Source organism: Euprymna scolopes, chromosome 2, assembly GCF_053919585.1.
Source record: "Euprymna scolopes isolate OS-2025 chromosome 2, ASM5391958v1, whole genome shotgun sequence".
NCBI classification, from domain to species: domain Eukaryota; kingdom Metazoa; phylum Mollusca; class Cephalopoda; order Sepiida; family Sepiolidae; genus Euprymna; species Euprymna scolopes.
In genome coordinates, this window is record NC_136483.1 from 4,651,347 (window position 1) to 4,676,193 (window position 24,847).

At 34.0% G+C, this 24,847-nt stretch overlaps 1 protein-coding gene across 1 annotated transcript in view; it reads right to left on the reverse strand.

Moving 5' to 3' along the window:
* Positions 1-4,324: 4,324 nt before the first annotated feature.
* Positions 4,325-24,847, reverse strand: part of LOC145241389 (CD109 antigen-like) — a 322,627-nt gene continuing 302,104 nt past the window's right edge. Inside the window, exons 37-39 of the mRNA XM_080104314.1 lie at positions 23,806-23,841; positions 20,643-20,681; positions 4,325-4,496 (exon numbers count right to left, since the gene is read on the reverse strand). Coding sequence (XP_079960440.1) covers positions 4,474-4,496; positions 20,643-20,681; positions 23,806-23,841 — 98 coding nt within the window. The 3' untranslated portion in view covers positions 4,325-4,473. The remainder of the gene's footprint in view (positions 4,497-20,642; positions 20,682-23,805; positions 23,842-24,847) is intronic.

Below are 24,847 nucleotides of genomic sequence, written 5' to 3' on the forward strand. Positions count from 1 at the left end.
TCTTAACTCAATTTACACCACCAACTCTCAATTATCAAAAACTCGACTTTAACTGAGATTGTAACAAAGAAAATGATGTCAGTATTATAAGTTTAAAATTGAACAATTAAATGAATATTAAAGTATAAATATTAAAATATTAATGCATGGGATTTCGATAAATTGATAAATTGGTAAAAAAAATGACGAAATAGAGTTATCTTCCTTTCAGCGTAAGGAGTTACTGGATGATATGAAAAAGGAAAGAAATTAAATTAGAATAAAACACTTGGATAACAATTGAAAAGATAAATTTAACGTTTAAATTATTGGCAAAACCAGTATGGATGAAAATAATTTTTAATTAATAATATTTAAATTAACCTCTTAATCGAGCATATAAATATAAACTAGAATTTTATGGGGTTGATTAGTATTTGCAAATAAATCAGTTAAATAAATTGTGAAAGAAAAATAATTATTAAAACAAAAGAACTTGCAAAAGATTAAATTAATATTAAAATAGGTAATTGGTTGAAATATTTAAAAGTAGAAATACGAAAATAGAGCGATTACTAAATACAAGGGCCATCGAAAAAAAATAAAACAAAATGAAAATAAAAGGATAGTGCGTAGGAATGATTCAACTGTTTGTTCTCTAAAAATAGAGATTATGAATATATTCATCTAAATAGTGTATTTGGCCATCTGAAGAATAGCTGTTTTGGAATATTTTTAAGTGATATGATATTTAAAATTATCCAAACAGTTATGAAACGATTGTGAAATAATTGTAATGCATCAGAAAATACACAATAAGATGTTCTTATTATTTTTCGAAAATAAAGTAAAAGCATCTTATTGTGTATTTTCTTAGCCAATAATATATATATATATATATATATATATATATATATATATAAATATATATATATATATATTAAACCACTACACTACTATAGGTACATATATGACATCTTTCTCATTTGGCCGCATGGCGAAGAGGCATTGATAGACTTCTATCAACATATAAACAGCTGTCACAACAGCATAAAATTCACGACAGAACACTCCACCACACACATCCCATTTTTAGACGTTTTAGTAAACATCACAAACAATCACATCACAACATCACTCTACACCAAACTCACCGATGGCCACGGTTACCTTAATTTTAATAGTTGCCATCCTATCAACAACAAAAAATCTATCATATACAGCGAGTGTCTACGTGTCAAACGAATCTGCTCAGACCCGATTCAGTACGAAAAACAAGTAGGAATTCTGGTCAACTACTTCCTTGAAAGAGATTACCTCCTTAGAATAAATAAAGAATCAATTAGGAAAGCAGAACATAGAAACAGGATAAATTTACTCACATATAAACGTAACACATCATCCCCAAAAATACCAATGATATTTGATTACAACAATAACACAGACAAACTCCACAAACCACTTAAACAAATATTCAGACAACTGCAGCATGACCCAACCCTCAACACAATATACAACACGCTTCCACTCAGTGCATGAAGACAGCCCCCAAATCTAAGGTCACTTCTAACATCCACAAAAATACACAACACTTCCGCACCACTAGGAAACAAATTATACAACAAACCCAGGTGCAAAGTGTGTAAACACATTAATATTAGCGACACATTTAACAAACACTCAATTTAAACTCCCTCCGCTCACTTGCGATAGTCCCAATGTAGTTTACATAATATATTGCACTAGATGCACAAAGGATAATTACGTGGAGGAAACAGGCCGAGAGTTTCGCTTACGTTTCAACAACCACAAACAAACAATTAGGGACAAATCCACACAGCACACAATAGCAATGTACTACACACTCCCAGAGCACAACATAAAAAGAAACTCATTTTGAAACTTAACACCCACATCTTCGGTCTTAATAAAGGTTTGGGACCGCTAAATGAGTACTCTTTTCATAAAAAAATAGAAACCTACCAAAGACATTTCCCCACGGGGCACGGGGCACGGGGCACAGTGAGTATGCACAGTGGAAGGACGGCTTAGCATCCCCCAGTAGAAGTTAGTTTTTGTTTACGTAAGGTTTTTTACTTCATTTTATTTTATTTTTTCAGATTCCACACATTTAAACTTCCGACATATATTTAAGTTCATTTTCTAAGCACGCACAATTGCGCACACAAATGCACAAGTGTAGATATGGGTGCGCCCTCCATTCCCCCTTACAAACCCTATGTACTATAGTATCCCTCTATCAAGATATACAGGATTAGGTTTACTATTATTATTATTATTATTAATATTATTATTATTATCAGTAGTATTAGTACTGTTGTTATTATCATTACTACTAGCATTGCTATGATTTTATCATCATTATTATCACTATTATTATTCTTATCCTTCTTCCTATTATAGCTATTGTTGTTATTATTATTATTATTATTGTTGTTGTTGCTGTTGTTGTTGTTGTTGTTGTTGTTGTTGTTGTTGTCGTCATTAGTATTATTATTATTTTTGATATTATTATTATTATTATCGTGATTATGACTATTATTATGACTATTATTATTGTCATTATCACTAATATATATGTGTGTGTGTATGCGTGTGCGCGCATGTGTGTATATATATGGATATATATATGTATGTGTATATATATGTATATGTATATATATATATGTATTATTATTATTATTATTATTATTATTATTATGATTATTATATTATTATTATTGCTATTGTTGTTGTTGTTGTTATTTTTACTATTTTTCAACTCCTCGTTTAAGCATTGCAATACATCTTTCAGTTTCATTTCCAACATTAAACGTTATTAACCTCTGATTTCTCTAACGGGCATATCGAGCTTCCAATATTTCTAATTTGGAAACAATGCTTTCACTCTATACCAAGCACTGTATGTATGTATGTATGTATGTATGTATGTATGTATGTATGTATGTATGTATGTATGTATGTATGTATGTAAAAGTACATATAGGAGTATGAATGGGTGTGAGAGAAGAAAGAAAAAGAACAATCCGAATAATTTAATAACGTTTGAACAAGAATAGAAAAAAGTTACTTAACTTTTTCTATTTTTCTATTTACTTAACTTAAGTAAATGATCAGAAGAATATCCTCCGTTTATTTAGTTATTTTACTTCATTTTATTTATTTTTTCCAATATTATATGTTTGTATATATCAATTAACGAAATCTACAGTAGCGTTTCAAAAAATTAAATAAACGTGTGGGGGGTATGGGGGGTGCGTACGTGCAGACAATCCAGACAACCTAGACCCACAATAAATACATAAGTCCAAGATCTTGAGAAAGACATTCTAATTCACACCCACTTTGCTTATCATCTACATCTACTCATCAATCTCCAGCTGTATATGTGAACACGTCCATAAACGAGAGTGCGCGTATCCTGTGTCTGTATATGTACGTGAAGAAGCATTTGTAGTGCGCGAGTGTATATACATGTATGTTCGCGTATACGAGTGTGTTCGTGAAGTGGCGTGGAAGGACTTGGTTTTGAATGGAGACCACACGTTGCTGACCATTCCAAGTCGAAAATGCTGGAAGCGTCATATTCAAATAGATCTTTACCTTAATGGCTATACCCGTGCCCCTCCTCCCGCTGCTAACTCTGCCCGCTCACTCATGTTTTCTATCATTCACACTGAGGAAGATCGAAGGACAGGTGGAAAATATGTGCTTTTGAAGAAAACATTCTTGTTTTTTTCAAAATACTTTTTGTATTCCTACACGTCAACACACAGGAAATAAATACAGAAAAGATATAAACATTCATATATTTTTCGTATTGATTTTTATTCATACATATTTAAAATATATATATATATATATATATATATATATATATATATATATATATATATATATATATATATGTGTGTGTGTGTTTGTGTTTGTGTGTGTGTGTGTGTGTGTGTGTGTGTGTGGTAGTTTTCATTTCAATGGCAAAGTCATTTTCATATTTTGACTTGCCCAATTTAAAAAAGACAAAAAGTTCATTGTTACATTTGACAGTTGTTTCGTGCAGAAATGAACAACCAGGAATAAACATAGTTACCAGGATATGTTGCTAATATGATTGCTATATAACTCCTAAAAGAAACCCTCACGTATAAACAAAAGCTTTTCATGCATTTCCCACAGAAAACCGTTAAATTTATTCTAAGTGAATTACATGCAAACATACAAACAGATGAATGAGCTTTACATATAAGTTCTTGTAAAATGTTATCACCTATCACTGGAAATCATAATGGATACAAAATATTTACAAAAAACAAAAAAGACACAATTATGCTTGCATAACTTTATTTATTTTTAAATCGTTTTCTATTCTTTAATAAAATTGTTTCCATGACCGCGGTTTTCGATGAAGTACAAGTTTCTATTTCTCCTTTAAATTCACAATTGGAATTGGTCATCTTCAGAAGAAGAAGCGTGTCAGTTTGAGTGCATCTTTTTAGCTGAAATGAAAACAAAACGAAAAAAAAACACAAAATCAAATTAAAACAAAATAAAACAAAATCAAGGTTTGAACATAAGACTAACTAAATCTTCACTAATTATATTGATTGATATACGCATTGACTAGTGTTTATTTAGTTTAATTAAAATCCATGGCAGAATAGCTTTTAAAGACATTTTGTCATGAAATAGTGACTATAAAAATCTAAATCCGTCATGCACATAATTTAAATTTTAAAAGGTTTAATCATAAAATTTAAAAAGTTATACTTCAAATAAAAACATGAACATCAAATTGAAACAGTTTACTTTCAAATTAAAAATAAATCAAGTTCAAATAAAAAATGAACTTCAAATTAAATAGATACATGTTAGAATAATGTTGTCTTCGTCATGATCTGTTTACTGTTTATCCGCTATTCCAAACTATGTAGATAATGAAAAAAAAACAAGCATAGAAAATACGCCAGTTAAAGAAATAATGTAAGTTTGTGTGGAAGGTGGAAATCTTTGTCGGTCGAAAGAAAACAAGAAATTTGTAAAGTTTTAATATTTTGTATCGTCTCAGAAACGATCGTACACTAATTGATTGTAGATTTTAAATTCTTGAAACATAAGTAAATTATTTTTCACAAAGAAAATTACCTTTTCATATATATATATATATATATATATATATATATTAAGTAATGTGATTTATAATTTAAAAGTTTTAAAATTTTTAAAATTTAAAAATCAAAATTTAATTAAATTAAAAATCAGTTTCATAAGAAGGAACAACAACAACAAAGTCAATTATCTGTACGATCGTTTCGGAAATCCGTGCTTTTTATTTGTGGTATACATGAAGTCACGTAGAATAATTATACATAGTTTTTTTGGTAAGCACGGTCTCCTCATCAGCAAATTTAGGAGGATTTCTATTGAATTGAAAAGACACCAAAAATAAACCTAGCATTAAAAGTAAGGCAGATGAATCTGAAAAATTGAAGTAAAAGGTTTGGATATAAAATTTATAAGAAAATTAATAAGGAAATTGGTATAGGTTAGAGATAGAAATGAGTAGAAAAAAAATATATATTTTTGAATTTACATAATAAATTTGATTTAAAAATATATAGATATATAATTACCTTTTGGTTTTTCTTTTTTTGAAATCAGGAACTGTATTTAAAGTAGTCATTTAGATGTTTGCTATAGCTTTTTATTTTATTGAATGATGAATTTTAAATGGGCGACGCTCGTGCAGTAAATTATATATATATATAATAAAAAATTACAATTAAAATTACCAAAATGATCCAAGATGGTAAAACTAAAGTATATTATAAATATTAAAGAATTAATATTTATAAAGTAATCTCAACCAGATGTAAAAGCTCAAATAGGAGATAGAGTTTATAATAGGAGCAAACAGTTAATAAAACATGTTAAAAAACACTTTGAAAAAGAGTTAAAAACATATTTAATCTGAAAAGGAAACACTTGATAAGTGGATAGTCCTTAATCCGCGGAGTTTCGAAGAAATACTTTCCTTCTCATCATGCGAGATCGGATTTTGCATACAAAAGTATTTAATGAAACAACAAGTAAGTCAAAGATCTTACTTGATAACAAAAAGGGGAGCAGGAGAATATGGTGAAGAAAAAGGTGATTACACGTAAATGGATAGTTTGGTGAAAGGTAAATAACCCAATGACTTAAAAATCCAAAAATATAACTCCAAGAAAGTTAATTGAGTTTCCATTTGTACAAGTAAAATCCAAGGAAATCACGTAATTAGAAGATGGTCCAAAATAATCCAAAAGGCCGAAATCCATGGAATAATTCACAAACATGTACAAAGAAAAGAAAAGGGGAAAATTCCAATAATATTAATAAAAGAAAAATAATATATGCTTTTCATATAATCCGGTTACTCGAAAAATAAATAATTTTGCCGAAAAATTAAAAAGAATAAACATATATTCGTCCCTGCTGATAAGACAAAAAATTATCATAAACTTGACTATCCTACATATAAAAGAATTTTGTATAAAGAACTTAATAAATCTTATAAAATAGTCCCTCCTAAGATTTTAGATTCCATTAATTCTGAAGCTAAACTCTTACTGACTTCTATGAATATTCATAACTTCATTGAAATAATTTCTCCGGGTACCCCTAGATTCACCCTCAAAGATCATAAAACTAATTTCTATGACAACCCTCCCATCAGATTAATCTGCCCATCTAACTCTGACTTAGGTGCTGTAAGCAAAAATATCTTAAAAAGTAAGTTTTCCTCTTTGACTAAATTCAAATTCCGTAATAAATTGGTCTGTCTTTTTTTTTTATTTTTTTTTTTTATTACATTTTCACCCCAAACAAGGCACATTGCCACTTTAATGTAGGGGGCTACTATCAGGGGAAACATCTACTGGGGTACTATGTAGGGATTAGGGCAGCGAGATGTTGGTTCACGTTGCACTTGAACTTATGCATGTCAGTACAGTTGGGGAAGCAGTGACCTGGAATGGAATTCCAAAGTCTAGCAGTTCTGGGGAAGAAACTACTGGAGTAGAAAGATCTTTTACATCTAGGGATCTCTACAGTGTGGGGGTGGGACTTTGTAGCTTGTCGGGTCTGTCGAGGGTGTTCACGTCGTGGGGGCACAAGTGCTTGCAGTTCCTCAGAGCATTCACCACTATAATACTTGTAGAACAGGCAGAGGGATGCAACGTTTCGACGATGGGACAGAGGCTGAAGCTTAGATGCCAGTTTAGGGCCTATCAGATTTGCGACTCTCTTTTGAACCCTGTCAAGGAGCGAGAGACTAGTAGCCGATGCACCGGCCCAAATATGACAGCAATACTCCATACATGGGCGAATAGTGGCTTTATAGAGGTACAGGATACTTTCGGGTGTTTTTCTAGCACGGTAGAGAGAGCCCACCTTCCTCGCAGCGGCCCTGGCAATGCCCTCGATGTAATTGTTCCAACTCATGTTTCCTGTGAACGTTAGGCCAAGGAGCTTGAGAGACGTACTCTCAGATAAAGAGTTGTTGGCCATTGCTATAGGTGGTAGAGAAGGTTTCTTGTAATTATTGAATGAAACCAGTTTTGTCTTGGTGGCATTGAACGTTACCATCCATTTTTGTCCCCATTCCACTACTGATTGGAGGTCATCCTCTAGTGTTTCTGCCATTACTTTAGATATATGTTCATTTGTTTTCCTGTCGTGCCTGCTATAGAGTGTGGTGTCATCAGCATATATACCCATCTCAGAGGCAATTTTGTCGGGGAGGTCATTTATGAATATCAGGAACAGCAGAGGACCAAGGATAGATCCCTGGGGCACTCCCGCATTTATATCATATTGTTTAGATGTACGACCGTCGAGGACAACCTGCATTTTTCTCTTATCTAAGAAGGATTTAATTATGTTAAGTATTCTACCAGTGATACCGTAAGATCTAATCTTCCTGAGGAGACCCTCATGCCATACCCTGTCAAAAGCCTTAGATATATCTAGAGCTACCGCTCTGCCCTCTCCCGCTTTGTCCAGTGAATGGTATATGCGTTCACAGATTACAGTGAGGATGTCTGCCGTGGAACGGGCTTGTCTAAATCCATATTGATGGTCGGTCAGAAGTTTAGCATCTGTAAGGTGCTGGACTAGAGCATGGTTAATTAAGGTCTCAAATATTTTGGCAAAAAGTGGGAGGAGGCTAATAGGGCGATAATTTAATGGGTCAGTTCTTTCGCCAGAATTCTTGAATACTGGTACCACAGAAGCAGTTTTCCAACAGGTCGGAAAGCAAGATTCATTAAGGCATTTGTTGTAGAGTTTGGAGAGAACTGGAGCTACTTCGGCTGAGCACTTTTTTAATAGCACAGCTGGGATGAGGTCGGGTCCACATGCTTTTGAAGTGTGAAGGTTTTTTATGATAGCATGCACCTGAGCAGGGGTGATTTCCTGATCGTCTAGCATGGCGTCTGTCCGTGATTGTTGGTTAGTGGGGGAATTGTTGATTGCCCATTATTTACTACATTATTTACTACACTGTTGTAGATTTTCCAGAAGTCACGAGTTCCTAGTTTTTGTGCTTCGATGCGTTGTTTAGTGGTTTCCGTAAATTCCCTCTTAGCTGTCGCTATTTCTTTCTTAACGTTACTTCTAGCTTCTATGTACTTTTGTCTGTTTGAACTGGACTTATGTCGGTTAAACCTGCAGAATGCATGTTGCCTTTGAGCAATGGCAGTTGCGCAAGTCGAAGTAAACCATTGGGGAGAGTGCGGCTTGCTATAGAATTTCCGCATGGGAACATGTGCTTCGATTGCAGTTTTGAACCATTCAGTGGTCTCGGTTGCACACTGTTCAGCAGGAAGAGAAAAAATATTTCCCCATGGGGCGTCTCTGATAAGATCTCTGATAGCTTCCCAGTCAGCCTTTTTATAATATCTCGTTGTTTTGAGCACTGGCTCTTCAGTTTTGGGTCTAGAGTTTAGGGCGATTTCAACCATTATCACCGCATGATCAGCGTTCCCAAGTGGGCTGTCGGCTTTCGTTACACAATCATCAGGAACTGTGGTCAAAAACAGATCTAATAGTGATGCGTGTTGTTCTTCCTGATCAGGGAAACGGGTTGGAAAAATAACAATTTGCGATAGGGAGTGAGATACAGAGAAGCTATGAGTTGCGCTGCCTGCTGCATCTGTGTAAGTAGAGAATCCAAGCCAGTTTTTGTGATGGACATTAAAGTCGCCAAATACATGTACTTGGGTGCTAGTGTCGAAGGAGAGTGCTGTGTCTATGCTGTCAGATACTTTGTTTATTATGGTGCAGTCTTGGGTCAAGGGAGAGCGGTAGAGAAAGTAAAAGTAAAAGTCTTCCTTAAAAATAAACACCTCCTTAACGTCATATTAAGAATTATTATCAATCAATTTCTCCGATCTAAATAAGGCTAAAAGAAACTCTGACTTAACTAATTTAGAAATTAAATTAATTCTCCTAGCGAGAAAGTCCCTTATACAATTTAACAATAAGCTTTGGACTAGAAAGGACACCCCTGATAATTTTGACATCTTGATGGATGCTTCTGACTCTGCGGAAGTTACCGATTTAGTGAGACTCTTCTTTTTTTTTTTTTTTTACAAAGGCATCACCACATTATCAAGGCCCAGAGGCAACTCAAGGATAAGGGTTAAAGAGTATACAGTAGAAATTGGACAATATAGTAATCATTAGTAATGAAAATTTGGTAAATTTGATAACTTATATGGAACGGCTCATCAAGAACTTATTTACGTTAGATTTGAAGACAACCATATTGTAGTCAGCCGGAAAGCAGGAAAACGGAAGACAATTCCACAGGCGTGTGATATAGAGGTTGCAAGGAGGAGAAAAGGACATCTCCTACGAGGCTACGAAGTCTATTTTGAACTCTGTCAAGGCAGGCCAAGTCCTTTCTAGCAGCTCCTGTCCAGATGTGGCAACAGTATTCCATCCTTGGACGTACCTGGCTCTTATATAGATAGAGAATAGCATCAGCAGTGAGATATCTACCGGATCGATAGAAAGATCCCACCATTTTTCCAGCGGCCTTGGCAACAGATTTGATGTACGTGTTCCATTTAAGATCAGGCGTAATGGTCAAGCCCAGAAGCTTGTCAAAACTTGAGACCTCCTGAAGACGAGAGCCATTCATTTCAATTGATGACAAATGTGGATTAGAATGTTGATGATATAAAGAGAGAAGCTTGGTTTTAGACGCATTAAAAGTAACCAGCCACTCCTTTCCCCATTGTACTACGTGATCAAGATCAGAGGAGAGAGAATTGGAGAGAACCTGGTCGTTTACTGTCTTAGATGTGCTACCATAAATGGTAGTGTCGTCAACATAAATGTCTACAAATGATGTAAGGATGTGATTTGGAAGATCATTAATGTAGATCAGGAAAAGAGTTGCGCCCAGGATGGACCCCTGAGGGACACCGGCATTAATACTGTGAGCTTCTGATTTTTGCCCCTCAACTACTACTCTTATGAACCTATCAGAAAGAAATGATTTAATAATTGAGAAGACTTTTCCAGCTATACCATAGCTAGCGATCTTATGAAGTAAACCTTTATGCCATACCCTATCAAAGGCTTTAGATATGTCAAGAGCAATTGCCCTAGAAAGATTGCCACCGTCGAGAGATTTGCTAATCCTATGCGATATAACTGTAAGTACATCTGCTGTAGATCTAGCAGAACGGACACCATATTGAGTGTCACTAAGAAGGTTATTTTTGTTGAGATGGTTGATTACTTCTGTATTTAACACAGATTCTAGCAACTTACTCATGACGCACAGGAGACTTATTGGCCTGTACTGAGAGGGGGATGAGCGATCACCTGAATTCTTAAATACAGGGCATACTGATGAGATTTTCCAGGGAGATGGGAAACTATTCTCCTTAAGACAACGTTTAAACAGTTTTGTAAGTATGGGCGTTAGTTCAGGTTGAAGTTTTTTGAGTACTATAATTGGAATACTGTCAGGGCCAGTTGCTTTACTGGAATTAAGGTTATTGATTAGCTTGGCAACATCACGTACAGATATACGTATATCACATAGCGTGTTTTCTGATACAGGAGGAAATATTGGGGGTTGGCGGCCTTGGTCGCAAAGGGTAGAATTAGCTGCAAAGTTCTTGACAAAGAGTTTGGCTTTGTCTGATGCTGACGAGATAACCTCAGGTCCATTGATGATAGTTGGGATGGAGCACACGCTTCTGTTCAGGATTCTGTTTGCTATTTGCCAAAACTGGTGGGAACCAAGCCGCTGCTCAGCTACTTTGGACTTAACAGATTGAGCATACAACTCTCTTGCGTTCCTTATTACTTTCTTACAATGGTTGCTGGCAGTCCTGAAAACGGCTTTAGTTTCCATACATCTATTACGTTTGAAGCAGTGGAAAAAGTGATTTCTGTGCGCAATGGCAGCAGCACATTCTGGAGAGAACCATGGCTGGCTGTTAGGTTTTTGCTGAAACTTTTTAGAGGGTATGAAATGGTTAATACCTACAATTAACCATTCAGTCAGGTCTAATACTATAGAGGACACATCCTTTTTAAACATGAAATGCAGAGGTAGATCAGATATAAATGTACGGAAGCTATCCCAGTCAGCCTTAGTGTATCGATATACTGTACGATCGAGAGGTACGTCTGGGGACTTATTACACTTAATTTTTATCTTAATTGATACAACAGAGTGGTCGGAAGATTCAAGAGGCGACAGAACAGAAACTGAACATAGTTCAGGGCTGAAAGAACTTAAAAACCACTTTAAACGTTTCAAAGGGGGCTTTTACAGAGATGATGTTCTTTTTACTACAACAGCCAGGCCAAGAGAGTACAACAAAACAATTAAAAAATTACATAATTCCTTTAATAACTTTGGCCTTTCTATAATTATCGAACCAAACAAAAAAACTTAAAATTTTCTAGATGTTACAGTTAATCTTAACACCGAAACTCATAGCCCTATCATAAACCTAACGTTACGCTTTTATACGTCCATAAATCTTCTAACCACCCAAATTCAATTATAAAATCTATAGTACCATCCGTCTCTAGAAGAATTTCTGCTCTTTCTGCTGATAAAAAAAACTTTTAATCAAAATGCTACTTTTTTCAATAATACCTTAAGGAACTCGGGACACAAGGAAAAGATTAAATACAACCATTATGCTCCTCCTTAAAGCCGACTTAAATCTGTAATCACACAGAATTAATTAAGAAAAGAATATCAAACCACATTTCTTCTTTTAACAACCATAATTCTAATAATAACCAAGGAACTTCTCTAACCATTTTAATTAAAAAACTTAACTCTAACAATACCCCCTTCTCAATCAAATGGACTATCATAAAAAAGTTAAATTTTATACTCCAGGCTTTAAGTCATGTCGCCTCTGCACAACCGAAGCTATAACTATAATTACTTCCTCTCAAAGTAACAATATAATAAATTCTAAAAACGAACTGATCTCTTTCTGCAAACATAAGTCCAAATTTAATTATGGTAATTTTGAAATTACATAGTTATTACTTTAACCTTTCAGATAGATATGTAATTCTTCTTTAACGTTTTCTACATACTTTCTTAATACTTTATAACTTAATAATCCTTCATTTCACTTCTTTATTTCTTCTTTGTTTTGGCCGGTTTTCTATCTGCAAATTCCGTCTTAGTCTTAATATTCCTATCTACCCACACATCTATATCCTGCATGTATATTTACTTATATTTTACTATATGCATTTACTTACATACTTACTTACTTTATTCTGAATTTGCAGATATCGGCCATCCTGTCCCCTTAAAATTTTTTAATTTTTTTATTTTTATATTTTATTATTTATTTACTTATTATCGAGGCAGTAGATCTTTATTTTTTATGCGGTAAACGACGCTGGATTACATCGTAAAAAAATTACCGATTCTATATAGCTATTTAAAGAATATTAAAAATCAAACAAATTAAATCTTTTCAGGTTTTCGTGTGTTTTCTTTTGTTTGAATATTAAAAAAACAATAAAAGTCAAACATTTTTCTATCTACACGGAATTATTTTTCCAGCTAGAAACTTATTGAGAATACCAAATTATTTTATTTGGCAAAAGTTTGTTTTTTTATGTTTCGAAGTTTTTAGGGGCAAATAACTATAAAAAAAGTTTTGATAGAGCGATGTTGGAAATAATAATTCCAAATAAATTAAATTAAATATCTTATCAATATAATTGTTGTTTAAAGTTTATTTAATAACAATTTTAAATAGAACACTTAAAATAATTCTCTCGCTACCGCTATTTAGTAATAATCGATGTATCTTATTGTAATAGGCAAATGAGGTTATCTCTTAATTGTATATTTTGCAAGAATCATACTATACGTATATATATGGGTTAATCAATATATATATATATATATATATATATATATATATATATTGATGATTTAATAAAGGTTTATTTAACTTTGAATTTTTAAAAAATATTATTTGCTCTACTTTGCCGACTAGAACTTTCTGTATCTTTTATTTTATAAATTTATTTTTTATCTTTATAAATATAATTTCTCGGCCAATTGCTCTTGACATGCCAAAGGCTTTGATAGAGTATGGCATAAAGGTTTACTTCACAAGATCTCCAGCTACGGTATAGCTGGAAATGTCTTCTCAATTATGAAATCATTTCTCTCTGATAGGTTCATAAGAGTAGTGGTTGATGGGCAGAAATCAGAAGCTCTCAGTATTAATGCTGGTGTCCCTCAGAGTTCCTTCCTGGGCCCAACTTTTTTCCTGATCTACATTTATGATCTTCCAAATCACATCCTTACATCATTTGTAGACATTTATTCTGATGACACTATTATCTATGGTAGCGCATCTAAGACCGTAAATGACCAAGTTCTCTCCGATTCTCTCTCCTCTGGTCTTGAGCACGTGGTACAATGGGAAAAGAGGTGGCTTGTTACTTTTAATGCATCTAAAACCAAACATTTATCTTTATATCATCAATGCTCTGATGCCCATCTGGCATCAATTGAAATGAATGGCTCTCGTCTTTGGGCTGCCTCATGTTTTGACAAGCTTCTGGGCTTGACCTTTACTCCTGATCTGAAATGGAACACATATATTATATCCGTTGCCAAGGCCGCTGAAAAAATGATGGTATCCTTCTATCGATCCAGTAGATATCTCACTGCTGATTCAAGTCTCTATCTATATAAGAGCCAGGTACGCCCAATGATGGAGTACTGTTGCCACATCTGAGCAGGAGCTGCTAGAAAGGACTTATCCTGCCTTGATAGAGTACAAAATAAACTTAGTAGCCTCGTAGGGATGTCCTTTTCTCTTCCCTGCAACCTCTTCCTCATAGAAGAGATGATGCGAGTTTGTCTCTACTCTATCGTTATTTTCATGGCAAGTGCTCGGCTGAGCTCCAATCTATGGTACCGCCTCACCAGATTATCACAAGAAACACCCGTCTAGCAGAAAAGACTATCACTAATTTCCCCCACTCTTTATTCTATGCCTAAATGTAGATTCCATGAACAAAGCTTCTTTATTAGAACTGCACGCTTGTTGAATTATCTTCCGTTTTCCTGCTTTCCAGCTGACTACAATATGGTTGTCTTCAAATCTAACGTAAACAAGTTTTTGATGAACCGTTCCATATAAGTTAACAAATTTACCGAATTTCCATTATTGACGATTACTATTTTGTCCAATTTCTACTGTACACTCTTAACCCTTATCCTCCTTAGCCTTGTAAAGAAAATAATTTTATTCATTATATACATATATAAACTAAATAAAAGAAACTATGTGGAAATTAAGCTACAAAAAGTTTTCTGCGTTTTCTATTGCATGGAATCGATGTTACTTCATGTTTTCATATGTTCCCGAGGCACTGGGTTTGCTAGGTAGCCAATCAGATTCTTTGTTATTTGCACCCCGATTTAGGGCAGTCAACAGTCGCATGTTAATCAGGCAGAGGCTTACTTGACCTCTAATTCGCCATTTTTTTATTCGTTTTAAAAAGAAATAGAGAATCCTCTTTTTAGTATGCTAGTTTTAGTCTGGATATTTTCAGATATCCGCTTATATTTTTATTTATACTAGTTTATTTATTTGTTTATTCTTCTTCTTATTATTATTATTCATATTCTTCTTCTCTTTTTCTTCTTCTTCTTCTTCTTCTTCTTCTTCTTATTATTATTATTATTATTATTTGCTCACAAGGAGCTTTCACACAGGTCATCAAAGATCTGTCCTTGAAAACAGTATGTGTTGTTTCCTGGAAGCTGAGTGTCAACAAGTCTCCCCAGATTTCTAGTACTCTCCACCTTTTTCGATAGTATTTGCGAATAAATTTGCATTATCGCCACAGCTGCTTGCCATTGATTTCTCGTTGGCAGCGGCTGTTTGTAATTCACTGGAATTGGAGTGGCAATAAGCCTCCCCAAGGCCCCAGTTCTCTTCGCACTTTTCCAGCAGAGATCTGGTCAGTATTCTCTCCTCAATCTTTCCTTCCTCCTTGACTCTACTTGGCTTTTTGGTCTCACTCTTTTTTTTGGGGGGGGGGGCAGTGGTGTGGTAATGGGGGATAGAGGGGGATGACAGAACTTATAGATATGCAGATCCAATGTTCTTGGTTTCATGTGGCGTTTCATGTTTTGCCTCTGCAGTAGTTTGTCTGGCCCGCACTTGTTGCTCATATGGGTTAGTTTTCACATTCAACAGTTTTTCTTAACATTTCAGCTGTTTTCATTATTGGTGTTCGTTGTATTTTTCCAGTTATTCCTTTGATTATAATTTCTCCCATTCTTTTTTCAAAGTTTTTCGATATTGTTCCTAGTGCTCCTACTATTATAGGTATTATTTTGATTTTCTTCATCTTCCATATGTTTTTTTTTACATAGACGTCACCACTTATCAAGGCCTATAGGCCACTCAAGGATAAGGGTTAAAGAGTGTAGAGTAGTCAAAAGGACAATATAGTAATCGATAGTAATGGAAGTTCGGTAAATTTGTTAACTTAAGTGGAACGGCTCATCAGAAACTTGTTTACGTTGGACTTGAAGACAACCATATTATAGACAGCTGGAAAGCAGGAAAACGGAAGACAATTCCACAGGCGTGCAGTTCTAAGAAAGAAGCTTTGATCATGGAATCTATGTTTAGGTTTAGGTACAGATAAAGAGGGGGGAAATTATTGATAATGTTTTCAGCTAGTCTAGTGTTTCTTGTGAAAGTTTGGCGAGGGGGGGCCATAGATTGAAGTTCAGTTGAACACTTTCCATGAAAATGACGATAAAGCAGAGACAAACTCGCAACATCTCTTCTGTGAGATAGAGGTTGCAGCGAAGAGAAAAGGACATCTCCCACCAGGCCACAAAGTCTATTTTGAACCCTATCAAGGCAGAACAAGTCTTTTCTAGCAGCTCCTGCCCATATGTGGCGACAGTATTCCATCCTTGGACGTATCTGGCTCTTATATAGATAGAGAATTGCATCAGCAGTGAGATATCTACTGGATCGATAGAAGGATATCCCTTTCAGTTCTCTTGCTAGCTCTGTGTATTTTCTCCGTTTCTCCTTTTCTTTGAAATTCACCCTGTGGTCGGCTGGAACAGCAAAGTCTACGATTTGACAGGACTTTTTTTTTCTTGTTAATTATTACGACATCCGGTCTTCTTGCTTGGATGGATTTATCTGCTTATGTCCATGTCTCATAGGATTTTGTGATTCTCGTTTTCAAATACAATTATTATCGTTACTTTTATTATGTTTATTTATTTTAGTTATTTATTATTAAGATTTGATTTATTTAGATTTTTTCAATAGAAATTCAACTCACAACACATTATTTTGTTTGTTTTTCCTGAATAATTTTTTCTATGAATTATAAAGGAACAGATATACATTCACTTGCAAATTATTTTTGGTTAAAAAGAATCTATAATAAAAAAAAAACTTACAACATGACTGACTTTTTTTAATTATAAAATAAAATAACTAATTTAAAACCGTAAATAGGTAGCCATGTTTTTTTTTAATTTTTGGAGAGGAAATGGTTTTAATGATTTTTATGTGATAAAGAGAGATTATAAAGGGAGGTAATTTGTTTCTCATGTGTGAGCTGATGATAATTTTTGTGACACTGGGCTACGGATATGTAAATTAATATCTAGATATCTCTCTCTTTATGTATATATGTATCTATATATCTATAAAAGTAAACATGTGTGTTTGCAATTTTAAAGTTAAATTTTATACAATTAATATAAAGATTTAATTTCTTTGCGATCTATCTATATTCCTACCGTAAAATTTATCTTATATATACATACAGTTACTATTTAACTTATCTATATAATCTGTGTTCGTGTTATAAATATATTCATAACAGTGTCTTTGTGATCGTCTAGTATGTATAATATACCTTCAATAAACAGTTCATCAAACGCGTACAAGGACAGTTCTATGGTTAACGTCTTTTGTGTATTTTGTGTTAAGCTGCAAAATGATCTCCTTCGAAGGACACAAAACGTTATATTTTATATAACATTTATTCCTTGGAACTGCACACATTTTCTTCTTACTTCTACATCCTGCTATAATGTCCACCGCCAGTGAACTTCAGCAACTGAAACCTCTGTCCGCTATCGAACTCAACCTCTCGTGTATATATAAAAACTATCCCTTTGTTTGTTCAACTCTCTGACGTCAGATGTCAATCTTATTGTTATTCTAAATCAAGTTTTGTTTATTCCAAACTCTCCTATCATCCATAATATCAAATTCCATAACGACTAAAACTTTACTTTTATTTTCCAACATTCGTCTTTGTTATCGAAATATTTCCTCTAAATATTTCCTATTTCATAACATTTACATCTCCATACCCCTACTCCTACTCCTCCTATTCCTCCTCCTCCTCCTCCTACTACTACTACAAAATCAACAACAATAACTAATAATAATAATAATAATAATAATAATAATAATAGTAAATTCACGATTAAACGAGGAATTGTCTTACACATGGTCTGATGTTACGTTTTTGTTTTTGTGTAGATTTTTCCCAGCCATCAGCAACATCATCGGCGGAGTTTAAAATTAACAGACGAAAAAAGTAAGCGTTTTTAACTGAAATTATAATTTAAACCTTAAATCTACAGTTAAACGAGGAATTGTCTTACACATGTCGGATATTTCATGTTTCTGTTTTTGTGTACATTTTTTCCGGCCATCAGCAACAGCATCGGCGGAGTTTAAAAATAGCAGACGAAAAAAGTAAGCGTTTCTGACTGAAATTTTAATTTAACTTTCAATTCACGGTTGAATCGAGGGCTTTGTCACACTTGCTCGGATCAGTTATACCTTTTTGTTTGTGTGTATATTTTGCGTGGCCGCTGGCGATGGCATCGACGGTGACAAAACAACAACCGAAAAAAAAAGGTAAGAATTTCCAACTGGATTTTTCGATTGAACTTTCAATGCCTGAAACGAAGACTTCTTGCTCCATAGTCCCATTCAAATAATAATAATAATAATAATAATAATAATAATAATAATAATAATAATAATAATAATAATTTATAAAGAGGAAATAGTACCAATTAATATTCTTACAGTATAGTTAGATAACCCACATACGTGCATCTTGAAGGACATTAAAACCGTCTATTTCACATCAAAATGGTTTAACGATTGTTTCTCTCCGGAGGGGGAAAATACTCGTAATAATTATAAAAAACGATGATTATGGTTATCATTATAATAATCGCTCCAGCTATGAATCAAAGATTGAACGATATTGAAGGCAGCATACCTAAGAATAGTAAGTACCTGATGCCAAACAGCAGCAATTGTAAATACAGGGTTGAAATTTGGCGGCATTTAATGACCTTCCATGGCCAAAACTTGTTCTTTAGACCAGGTAAACATTTCTGAGATGGCATCTCAATCAAAATACCAGGGAAGGAAAATCTTAAACCAATCATTCCTTATAATATTCAAATATGAAAGTTCAAAACTATCAAACTGAGAACGACGTAAATGGGATCACAATATCAACATCAAATGTACGTCTCATGTCCGGTAGGGGAAAGAACGAGACTTCCCAGCCGTCATCCAGAGAATTTCTCGAAACAATACCGCTAGAACAAATGGGACTAATGCCTTAAATAAAACTGTAATGAAGTGTTATCTGAAGTATGATGGCCCTAATAAGCGATCCAGAGAAAGAATGCACCATATATGGAATGAACTAGGGCTGTTTAAAGTAACAGAGCAAAAACGGATTGCTGTCTGCCTTTGAAATTGTAAGATCTGAAAAGAGAAATTAGGAAAGAGAGTGTGGATAGCAATAAACATGATGGGGTTGATCAAATAATGAAGGTAGAAGCAACTACTGAAAATGTAAATGAAAATATTCGACCTTTCAACAATCAGATACTTTACAAAGAAACAATTGTTAAACTTATGATTGAACATGGGAAGACGAAAGAACAGATTGATATCTTCAAATTAGTAGATTAGAAGGTAAGAGCTGGCAATTTAAAACAGCCGCTGAAACTCCGATTTGTGAATCGGAGAAGACTAAAATCTATCGCTACCAAGGTGAATGAAATCCTGCCATTTTTTCCACTAAATAATTTAAAGCATTAACATCATTAAAGCTGCTGCTAATACTGTATCAATGGTGCTTGGAGTGGGAAAACCTAAAACAGAAGAAAGGAAGAAGGCATGGTGTCGGAAACATCTAAATGGCAAATAAAGCAACTTCGAAAGGATCTAAGTAGAGTACAAGCTGTCGTAAAGCCAAACGTCAGAGCGGATGCGATAAACTAAATCAAACATTTTATATACAACAAAAAGGTTTTCAGTGTGTAATCGAAAAACTGAAACAGCGTATCACAGCCAAAGTTAAACGCTACAGCGACAGACTTCAACGATATCGGCAGAACAGACTGAGAATAACCAAAATCTTCTTTTTAATCAACAAGAATGAATTGAAAGAGGGAAGGACGTTGTACCCAATGCTGATGAATCGCGTGTATTCTGGGAAAAGGAAGAAAAACACCAAGCCGATGCAGAATGGATGAAAGACATTACAAGAGAGGTGTCCTGTAGAATGGAGACACAAGGGAACATAACGGTCACCGTGGAAATGCTGAGAGCGAAGGCTAAAAAGCTTTCAAATTGGAAAGCGCCTGGACCTGACGGATTCCAGGGATACTATATTAATAATAATGATGATGATGATGATGATTATGATGATGATGATGATGATGATAATGATCGCTTGGGTAACTTGACGATACCCGAGAATCCAACAATACAACACCTCTTCATCGATATTTGTCAAAAATGTCTGACATTTTTTCTAAAATTTTCGTACATATTTTTTCTACATCCCCTTATCCTATATTCATTCGCAACAATCTCTAGATTTTCCAAACTCCGAAAAGGTTAGACACCCATCCTTACATTTTTTTTTTTTTTGCTTTGCTTTAAAAGTTTTGTATGTTTTAAAAAGTCATCGAAATAAAGTAAAGGAAAATTCCAGAAAGTTTAAGATGAAAATAAAATTATTACTTGGTGGTGAATGCATCCACGTGGGTCTCTTTGATTTACCTGGAAAAGAAGATAAGTTTGTCAATCAAAAAAGGATGAGCAAGAAAAGTCAGAGAACAGATGAAGGTCATCAGGTTTTGCAACAATATATTTTAATACATATTATGAGTGTTATTTACACAACGTTTTGGTCCATGTAAACTCGGACCTTTTCCAAGTGTATCTTATCAAACACGGGATCTTTCTGTCGAACTCAGGAATCTGCATAGAATTTCGAACGGAACCCCCTTTTAATCCACGTGGGTAGCATATCCTCGTTCAATTAGTCATGACTGAGCAGAAGTCAGTGGCAGTCCAAATAATGCGAATAATCAATAATCAATCCTCATCTCAAAAATTAAAATATATATTTGAATGTTTTTTTTTTTAATCTCAAAAGAGTTGTTTTTACAAAATTTTTGAAAAATTAGGTCTATTTACAAATTGAATTTTTGTGATAAAGTAATATTTTTGGAACAAGATCAAGTGCCACTTTACATCTAGTTGGGTTTTTTTTTTGCATTGTCTGGAATGACTTCTATAAAAAAAATTTTTTAGACCTCTTTCTGCATTTGATAAATCGTACTTAGATACTTCCCAGCGGCTCTTATGATTAGTGAAATGATTGAAGTCTTCCTTGGATTCAATTTTTTTTTCATCTTGTTCATAAGAACTTGGTATATACATCTCTCTCTCTCTCTCTCTCTCTCTCTCTCTCTCTCTCTCTCGTTTGAATCATTGCATTAACTCTCAGAATACTAAATAGAAGAGAGCTTGAATTACTAACCGCCATACTCGAGTGTTTTCGCTTTCTCTCTACTAGGATTTGTCAGGACAACCTGACTTGAGAATAGTTCAACATGAAAGTAAACTCTGAACAAATACTAACGATTAACCATTCTAGGTTCAAATAAGATCCCTTCGACATGGATATTCACTGGACGATACGAGGAATCATCCACCTTCTTCTAGTGGTGCTAAATAATAACGTTCAGGCCAAGATCAAAGTGTAGTATCTGTTCTGATGCTGCACTTAACTTTTCTGTCTTCTGTTTGTCCTCGGTTACTAGAGGGGAGGTTATTCATGACTGAGATAATTTTTATTTTTCTTCCTATCCAGAGTGCCTCTTCTGGGGAGCTGGATTTTCACCCACATTAAAAACCGACCTTGTGTCTAACTCTGCCCTCGGTGGGAGTCAGGTAAATAGGAACTTCAATGGATCAGATGTATTCTTGTATTGGAACCTGCATGATCCAGCAAAAACCACAAGGAAAATAAACTATAATATACCCGAGTGGTCAATTGGGAAAAAGAAAAAATTCATCGACATTTTTTGCAAGGAAAAATATTTTCTCCAAAAATAAATAAATGCAACATTCGACAAAACATAATTATTAAATTGAAATTTTAAAGTTAAATTTTACACAATTAATATAAAGATTTAATTTCTTTGCGACCTATCTATATTCCTACGTATTTATGTATTTTCTTTTTTATGTGGTGGTACCTTACGGTAAAATTTTTATGTGGTGTTACCTTACGGTAAAAGTTAGCTTATATATACATACATTTACTGTTAAACTTCTGTAATATAAGAAATTTGGATCTTCTTTACAATTTCTTGCTGTTATATCATGTCTTTTAAATATTTACGTGTTTATACACGTTGTCGATGTTTGTATCACCATTGGCATAATCTCTCGGATGCTGAGTGTATGGACTTGTCGATACGTGTGATTATATCTAGTGTGTGTATATACGTGTCAGTGTTTATTCTCTAAATAATCTATGTTCGTGCTATACACACACACACACACACACACACACACACACACACACACACACACACACACACACACACACACATATATATATATATATATATATATATATATATATATATATACACGAGCAAACAGTTAATAAAACATGTTAAAAAACACTTTGAAATGAGTTAAAAACATATTTAATCTGAAAAGGAAACACTAGATCAGTGGATAGTCTTTAGTCCGCGGAGTTTCGAAGAAATATTTTCCTTCTCATCAGAGGGTAGGAATTAGCAAAATGCGGGATCGGATGCAAAAGTATTTGATGAAACAACGAGTAAATCAAAGATCTTATTTGAAAAAAAAAGTAAAGCAGAGGGAATACGGTGAAGAAAAACGTCATTACACATGAATTGATAGTCTGGTGGAAGATAAATAAATAAATAAATATATATATATATATATATATACTGTGTATAATATACATTCAATAAACAGTTCATCAAACGCGTACAAGGACAGTTCTTTACCGAGATGATTAACGTCTTTTGTGTATCTTGTGTTAAGCTGCAAAATGATCTCCTTCGAAGGACACAAAACGTTATATTTTATATAACATTTATTCCTCGGAATTGCACATATTTTCTTCTTACTTCTACATCCTGCTATAATGTCCACCGCCAGTGAACCTCAGCAACTGAAACCTCTGTCCGCTATCGAACTCGACCTTTCTTACTAACGTGTATATATAAAAACTATCCCTTTGTTTGTTCAACTCTCTGGCGTCAGATGTCAATCTTATTGTTTTCTTAATCAAGTTTTGTTTATATATCTACATTCGAAACTCTCCTATCATCCATAATATCAAATTCCATAACGACTAAAACTTTACTTTTATTTTCCAACATTCGTCTTTGTTATCGAAATATTTCCTCTAAATATTTCCTATTTCATAACATTTACATCTTTGTACTACTACTACTACTACTACTACTACTACTACTACTACTACTACTACTACTACTACTACTACTGCTGCTGCTACTACTACTACTGCTACTACTACTACAATAATAATAATAATAATAATAATAATAATAATAATTAACGATACCCGAGAATCCAACAATGCAATCCCCTTCATCGCTATTTGTCAAAAATGTCTGACATTTTTTCTAAAAATTTCGTACATTTTTTTTACATCTCCTTATCCTATTTTCATTCGCAACAATCCCTAGATTTTCCAAACTCCAAAAAGGTTAGACGCCCATCGTTATAATTTTTCTTCTTTCGTTTAAAAGTTTTGTATGTTTTTAAAAGTTATCGAAATAAGGTAAAGGAAACTCAAAGAAAGTTCGAGATGAAACAAAATAATTACCGTGGAAAGGCATCAGCGAGGTTATCATGGATTTACCTGGAAAAGACGACAAGTAAAATTTTATCAAAAAAGGATGAGCAAGAAAAGTCAGAGAACAGATGAAGGTCATCAGGTTTTGCAACAATATATTTTAATACGTATTATGAGTGTTATTTGCACAACGTTTCGATCCATGTAAACTCGGACCTTTTTCAAGTGTATCTTGTCGAACACGGGATCTTTCTGTCGAACTCGGGAATCTGCACAGAATTTCTGTCCTGATGCTGCACTTCACTTTTCTGTCCTCGAGGGGAGGTTATTCATGACTGAGATAATTTTTATTTTTGTTCCTATCCAGAGTGCCTCTTTTGGGGAAATTGGATTTTCCCCACATTAAAAACCGACCTTGTGTTTAAATATTTGCTTCGTTCGAGGCGAATAAAAGTAAACAGAATATATAAATCAAAGAAGGAAACACGGACACATATATATTTTTGTTTGTTAATGCATGGAGTATTGTTGTAACATATGTATTTGCATGCAGGTTACATAGTCTCTCTTTCCTTTCAACTAAGCTCCAACCGCTGTCCCATCGCCACAATGTCGTATCATTGGTGCTTATTAAGAATTACACTTATTAAAAAAAATAAAAATACAGAAAAATCTGCATGATGCACGTGCTCTTCACGAAACGAATATGCTATACTCCAAAAATCACGTAAATTGATCAAGTTGTTGATTTCAAACTAAGAAAATCATCCACGTGCCTGTTTTACAAGTATTTTAATGGAATGTTTAATGATAAACGTATTCCAAAATGTCACCCTTTCATTTTAGAGGTCCTTAGATTCCAGATAGATTTCTCATCTAATAGCTTTTTCCCTTTTGGATTGACAAACCTTGGATTGCTTGTCCTGCTTCCTGCTTCCCTAACTGCAAGGACATACAGAGTTGTAATGTAATGCAAACTGACATTTCCTACATCTCCTTGCATAGTTCCCTGTAAAAAGGGTCCCAAATCCAATGGGCAATATGCTTGGTTTTGGGTGAACAAGTGTAAAAA